The sequence below is a fragment of the Lipotes vexillifer genome, unplaced genomic scaffold (genome assembly GCF_000442215.2).
Source record: "Lipotes vexillifer unplaced genomic scaffold, Lipotes_vexillifer_v1.1 scaffold841, whole genome shotgun sequence".
Classification (NCBI taxonomy): Eukaryota; Metazoa; Chordata; class Mammalia; order Artiodactyla; family Lipotidae; genus Lipotes; species Lipotes vexillifer.
Window position 1 is genome coordinate 546322 of NW_006798403.1, and position 7674 is coordinate 553995.

General features: G+C 37.9%; 1 protein-coding gene across 2 annotated transcripts in view; it reads right to left on the minus strand.

Annotated features, from left to right (window-relative positions):
* GTF2A1 (general transcription factor IIA subunit 1) overlaps positions 1 to 7674 on the minus strand; it is a 49121-nt gene that overhangs the window by 18417 nt on the left and 23030 nt on the right. For both annotated transcript variants that reach the window (XM_007470466.1, XM_007470467.1), the window contains exons 6-7: positions 5569 to 5702; positions 2741 to 3061 (exon numbers count right to left, since the gene is read on the minus strand). In XM_007470466.1, the coding sequence (XP_007470528.1) occupies positions 2741 to 3061; positions 5569 to 5702 (455 nt within the window). The remainder of the gene's footprint in view (positions 1 to 2740; positions 3062 to 5568; positions 5703 to 7674) is intronic.

Sequence of the window (7674 nt, forward strand, 5' to 3'; positions counted from 1 at the left end):
ACAACTGAAGAATAAAAAACATATGATCATCTCAATAGATGCAGAAAAAGTCTGACAAAATTCAACACCCATTTATGACAAAAACTCTCCAGAAAGTGGGCATACAGGGAACCTACCTCAACATAATAAAGGCCATATATGACAAACCCACAGTAAACACCATTATCAATGGTGGAAAACTGAAAGCATTTCCTCTAAGATCAGGAACAAGACAAGGATGTCCACTCTCACCTCTATTATTCAACATAGTTTTGGAAGTCCTAGCCAGGGCAATCAGAGAAGAAAAAGAAATAAAAGGAGCACAAATTGGAAAAGGAGAAGTAAAACTATCATTGTTTGCAGATGACATGATACTATACATAGAGAATCCTAAATATGCCACCAGAAAACTACTAGAGCTAATCAATGAATTTGGTAAAGTTGCAGGATACAAAATTAATGCACAGAAATCTTTCATTCCTTTACACTACTGATGAAAATTCTGAAAGAGAAATTAAGGAAACACTCCCATTTACAAAAAAAAAGAACAAAATACCTAGGAATAAACCTACCTAGGGAGACAAAGACGTGTATGCAGAAAACTATAAGACATTGTTGAAAGAAATTAAAGATGATACCAACAGATAGAGAGATATACCATGTTCTTGGATTGGAAGAATCAATATTATGAAAATGACTACACTACCCAAAGCAATCTACAGATTCAATGCAATCCCTATCAAATTACCAACGGTATTTTTTACAGAACTAGAACAGAAAATCTTAAAATCTGTATGGAGACAGAAAAGACCCCGAATAGCCAAAGTCTTGAGGGAAAAAAACAGAGCTGATGGAATCAGTCACCCTGACTTCAGACTATACTACAAAGCTACAGTAATCAAGACAATATGGTACTGGCATACAAATATAGATCAATGGAACAGGAGAGAAAGCCCAGAGATAAACCCACACACCTACGGTCAACTAATCTATGACAAAGGAGGCAAGGATATCCAATGGAGAAAAGACAGTCTCTTCTTCAATAAGTGGTGCTGGGAAAACTGGACAGCTACATGTAAAAGAATGGAATTAGAACACTCTCTAACACCATACACAAAAAAAAACTCAACATGCATTAGAGACCTAAATGGAATATCGACACTGTAAAACTCTTAGAGGAAAACATAGGAAGAACACTCTTTGACATAAATCACAGCAAGATCATTTTTGATCCACCTCCTAGAGTAATGGAAATAAAAACAAAAATAAACAAATGGGACCTAATGAAACTTCAAAGCTTTTGCAAAGCAAAGGAAACGACAAACAAAGCGAAGACAACCCTAAGAATGGGAGAAAATATTTGCAAACAAATCAATGGACAAAGTATTAATCTCCAAAATATATAAGCAGCTCATGCAGCTTAATAGTAAAAAAACAACAACCCACCCAAAAATGGGCAGAAGACCTAAAGAGACATTTCTCCAAAGAGTACATACAGATGGCCAAGAAACACATGAAAAGATGCTCAACATCACCAATTATTAGAGAAATGCAAATCAAAACTACAATGAGGTATCACCTCACACCAGTTAGAATGGGCATCATCAGAAAATCTACAAACAACAAATGCTGGAGAGGGTGTGGAGAAAAGGGAACCCTCTTGCACTGTTGGTGGGAATGTAAATTGATACAGCCACTATGGAGAACAGTATGGAAGCTCCTTAAAAAACGAAAAATAGAACTACCATACCACCCAGCAATCCCACTAGTGGGCATATACCTTGAGAAAACCATAATTCAAAAAGACACATGCACCCCAATGTTCAGTGAACCACTATTTACAATAGCCAGGTCATGTAAGCAACCTAAATGCCCATCGACAGACGAATGGATAAAGAAGATGTGGTACATATATACAATGGAATATTACTCAGCCATAAAAAGGAACAAAATTGGGTCATTTGTAGAGATGTGGATGGATCTAGAGACTGTCATACAGACTGAAGTATGTCAGAAAGAGAAAAACAAATATATATTAACGCATATATGTGGAACCTAGAAAAATGGTACAGATGAACCAGTTTGCAGGGCAGAAATTGAGACACAGATGTAGAGAACAAACATATGGACACCAGGGGGGGAAAGTGGCGGCGGGTGGGGGTGGGGGTGTGATGAATTGGGCGATTGGGATTGACATGTATACACTGATGTGTATAAAATGGATGACTAATAAGAACCTGCTGTATAAAAAAATAAATAAAATTTTAAAATTAAAAAGAAGATAAAGTATGGTTTGTTTAACTGAAGATAGACACTAAGAGTAGATAAGTTTATCTACGGAACTGTTATGGAATACAGAACAAAAGGAGGTTTTGAATAAATCGGTCACATTTAGCCTTTTCTTAAGTTTATTCCCTTCCGAAATGTTGTTTTAAATTACTGAAGGAAAAGATTACCACATCTATCTGTTTTACCAATGTATAATCTTTAAGCTACATCATGATGAATGCATAAGCCAAAGAATTAGAATTACATGCACTGTCTCCATCACCTTTATAAGTACAACTTAATTTGGTATTCATTTTTTTGTTACCAGCTATAGAAATATTTTATAAAGATAAATACATCCAGAACAATCTAAAAATCTTAGGGTATAGTACCCTAACAGCCTCTAAAAAAATATAATTCATCAGTTTGGAACCAAGTAAAAGAAGAAATGATTGAGTAGTTTCTTACTTCTAGTCTTTTACTAGAAACTTACCTCTTCTACCTGCCCATCTTCAGCTCCATCTTTCTCTTTGTCTTCTTCCTCCTCATCATCATAGTCTTCTTCTTCATCTTCATCTTCTTCAGATGACGTATCCCCAGTCCCATCAACCTGCAACACCAGCGGGGCTTGCTGTTGAGCAGGCTGGGCCTGTGGCTGCTGTTGGCCAGCTGCGGTTAGCTGTGCTTGTGCTGGTGTAGGTGCTGCCACTGTTGTAGGTATAACTTGAGTCTTATTTCCTGTAAATAAGATTTGCTGGGGCTGGATGATAACACCTGTTTGTGGTGAAATCCCTCCAGGAAGAGGGGCCAGTACCTAAGGCAAAAGAAAAACTACAGATTAGTAACTAGCTAGAGAATCAAGTAGCTCTGTTTCACTGCTTGGCACTGAAATAGGCCCCAATGCAAAAGAATCACCCCAAATTGCCATATCTCATACATAGTTAAAACTACCAAAGCACGGGAGGAATGTTTAGTGAGTGTACTGATCCACTAAATTTTCATTTTACCATTCAAATTTCTAAAGGAAAAAGATTTTCTGAAGATAATTGCTCCATTAATCAAGTACTTGCTATGTATATGCCATACTCCAGGCCAAGAGTTACACGTTATTAGTTTATTTGCTTGAGGTATAGAGGTTTAATAACTTGCAAAGCTTGCAGTCAAGTCACTAAGAGGCAAAATGTGAACCTAGGTTTTCTGTTTCTGCTATTATTATGCTACACTGCCTCCCTATGAAGAACACTGCCCTGAAATCTGAAGCCCTGGGTTCCAGTTTTGTCTAAGATCACAGATAAAGATGTAGCAGAGGCAAGTCTTTAACCTCTCTTCACTGTGAGATTAGGGTCAATGGTTCTCAATGCTGGCTATAAATTATAACAACCTGGTAACTTAAAAATACTGATACCTGGGCTTCCCTGGGGGCGCAGTGGTTGAGAGTCCGCCTGCCAATGCAGGGGACACGGGTTTGTGCCCTGGTCCAGGAAGATCCCACATGCTGCGGAGCGGCTGGGCCCATGAGCCATGGCCACGGAGCCTGTGCTCCACAACGGGAGAGGGTACAACAGTGAGAGGCCTGCGTACCACAAAAAAAACCCCAAAAAAACCCCCTTATACCTAAGCCCCCACTCCTAATATTCTGATTTAATTGGTATAAGATGACATCTATTCATTTTATTTAAAGTTCCCCAGGTAATTCTAATCACGCAATCAAAGCTGTAAACCACCAGATCAGATGATTTCTAAAGTTCCTTCCAGCCTCTGCATCCTAGGATTCTAAAGTAAACCACAACTCAAAAAGAACCTATTAACAAATAGTAATTATATCTATTATAATGAACATATTTATAATTATAGTTATTAAATAAAAAGCAGAGAATGCCTAGTGATAAATTAAAAGCACTAAATGGCAATTCCTTGTCATTAGGTTCAAGGAAAGCAAAAATAATAAGACTATTTCTTTTAAGAAGTTTACAGATTAATGATGCAATAGACAAAGCAATAACAACTCAATATATAGCATTATGAAAAGACAGGAGAGAGTACTAAATTCAGCTTGGGGGGACAAGGCCTGGTCAGGGAAGCCTTCCTAGTAGGCAACAGTTGAGCTCCTATTTGTGTTTTGGGAGATTAGCCAGGCTTTTTCTGTTTGGTTTGTTTGTTTGCGGGGGACTGGAGAGAACTGCTAGAAGGAAGGCCAAAGGTGGCATTCTAAACAGAATAGCATCAAGTGAAACCCAGAAGTACCAACAGGACAAATTTGGAAGGCTGTAAGTAGGCTGGATTAATGTTCCTCCTCTGTATCTCTATCATTGTACTATCATATTAACATTATTTGTTTATGTATCTGTCTCTTTTTCAAAGTATACTAGTTCCTCAAGAAAATAACCATTTCTCTTTCATCTGTATCCTCACAGTACATGCCTGGCACACAGGCATGTGCAAATATTTGTCAATGTTGATATAAACAGCAGCTGAACCAGGTAACAACTGGAAGCATGGCAAAAAATAAAATGTGGAAAAAATTTTAAAAAAAGAACCCAAAAAAGATCTCATAACCCATGCTGAGGAGTTTACACTTTTTCCAATAAGCAATGGGAAATCATTAAAAGATTTTTAGAACAATGACTATAAATATAGAGTAGCAGTCAAGTTAGGAGGGCACAAGGCTGGAGGCAGGGAAATCAATTAAGAGGATAACACAGTATTTTAAGTGAGAAATTATGAGAGCATGAACTAAGGAATGACAAAAGAGAGTGTGGGAAAAGAAAACTAGTTTCAAATATATTAAGGGACTGAAAGCATGTTTAAACTGCAGTCTGAAAAAAAGAAACTATTAAAAAGAATTGGTAAGATTTCATGATACCTTCGATATTAGAGGTAAGCAAAAAGGAGGATTCCACATACCTGCTTCCAGATAATACATAACCATCATGAAACCGGACTCATGCCTGCTTCTTTCACTCCTAAATCTCTAGTCTCTTGCAAAGACCCTGATACGTAGCCACCCAATAAATGTGTGTTGAATGAATGCTGAATAACTAGCTTAGGAGGCTGGATGGAGAGTGGTGCCACTTATAAAAAGCGAGGGGGAGGATGATAAAGGATGAGTAGGGATAACAATAATTGAGTCTTAAACATACTTTAAGTTAAGCTGTGAGGTGTACAGGAGGAATTCAGAATGACAGGTTGTGTAGTATTAGAGAAGAGTCTAAGAATTTGTATAGACAAAGCTATGGAAAAAGGGATGGGAAACACCCAGAGAATTCATACAGAGGCAGAAAAAAAAGAACCCCATGGTGGTCAAAACTTAAAGATTTTTACCTGTTGTATAACAGGAGCTTGTACTCCACCAGGCTGCATTTGTGGTATAACCTGTTGTTGTAGAACTACTGACTGCTGAGGCTGAAAGATATACTGGGCACCATTGGCTGCTCTGACCACTTGAAGAAGTTGGCCTAAAGTAAAAAGCATGTATTCCAAGTTACCACTTTAGCAGTGACCACCTCAAAACAAACGAATTCATAGTGAATGTCAGACTATGGTGAATGTCAAAAATTACTAAGAAGGCTAACAATTTTATTAAGGGCTGTCACCCATACACAGTAAACTATAGTCCTTACCTTCTCTGACTTTACGACATGCTCTAACACATTGCTTAATGTTTTATTTTCCTTATAAAGCTGTTTCCAACAAAGTTTTAACAACAGATTATGAGAGTTGATTAAAAGTGTAAATTATCTTCACTAACAAGTCATGAGAGAGGAATAAGTAACATCAGCAGACATTTCAGGGGCTGTTCATTTTTAAAGCTTTAAGGAAACAAAAGTATAATAATGCATTAATATCCCGAACAAAAGCACAGCATTCCTTAGCTTCAAGATGACTTAAAAAACAGTAAGAGTTTGCTGAACCAATTATTATTGCCACATAACACTAACAGTATGACTGGCTTATACCAAATCCCTCTAATATATTGTTTTAAATGATGCAGAATGTTGAATTAAGTAGTAAGCAATTATATCTCATTAAAATATGTAGCAAGCTGCTAAGTTTGTTCTTCAAAAATTTAGAAATTAACAAAACAAGAAATTGCATAATCATTGTACTTTTTTTTAAACATCTTTATTGGAGTATAATTGCTTTACAATGGTGTGTTAGTTTCTGCTTTATAACAAAGTGAATCAGCCATACGTACACTTATATCCCCATATCCCCTCCCTCTTGTGTCTCCCTCCCACCCTCCCTATCCCACCCCTCTAGGTGGTCACAAAGCACCAAGCTGATCTCCTTGTGCTATGCGGCTGCTTCCCACTAGTTATCAGTTTTACATTTGGTAGTGTATATATGTCCATGCCACTCTCTCACTTCGTCCAAGCTTACTCTTCCCCCTCCCCGTGTCCTTAAGTCCATTCTCTACATCTGCGTCTTTACTCCTGTCCTACCCCTAGGTTCTTCAGAACCACTTTTTTGTTTTTAGATTCCATATATATGTTAGCATACGGTATTTGTTTTTCTGACTTACTTCACTCTGTATGACAAGAGTCTAGGTCCATCCACCTCACTACAAATAACTCAGTTTCATTTCTTTTTATGGCTGAGAAATATTCCATTGTATATATGTGCCACATCTTCTTTATCCATTCATCTGTCGATGGACACTTAAGTTGCTTCCACGTCCTGGCTATTGTAAATAGTGTTGCAATGAACAATGTGGTACGTGACTCTTTGAATTATAGTTTTCTCAGGGTATACGCCCAGTAGTGAGATTGCTAAGTCGTATGGTGGTTTTATTTTTAGTTTTTTAAGGAACCTCCATACTGTTTTCCATAGTGGCTGCACCAATCTACATTCCCACCAGCAGTGTAGGAGGGTTCCCTTTTCTCCACACCCTCTCCAGCATTTATTGTTTGTAGATTTTTTGATGATTGCCATTCTGACTGTTGTGGTGATACACCTCATTGTAGTTTTGATTTGCAAGAAATTGTATAATTAAATTACAGAGAAAATACTTAAAATCCAGGTAAATAAATTCTTCAAACATTATTATCAAAAGTAAATTTTGCCCGCTACGGAGAGATACTATATAAAATAGAATGTAATAAATTTGCTCTTAAGATACTATAGGATTTAGTTTGATATCACAAATTAGTTCAAATGAGTTGTTTAACTTATTTGGTAAGTTAAATGTGTTTAGCAAAAAACCAAGTAAATAAGCACTTCTAGGGCTTCCCTGGTGGTACAGTGGTTGAGAGTCCACCTGCCGATGCAGGGGACACAGGTTCGTGCCCCGGTCCGGGAAGATCCCACGTGCCGTGGAAGAGGCTGGGCCCATGGAGCCACAGCCGCTGAGCCTGCGCGTCCGGAGCCTGTGCTCCGCAACGAGAGAGGCCACAAGAGTGAGAGGCCCGCGTACCGCCAAAAAAAAAA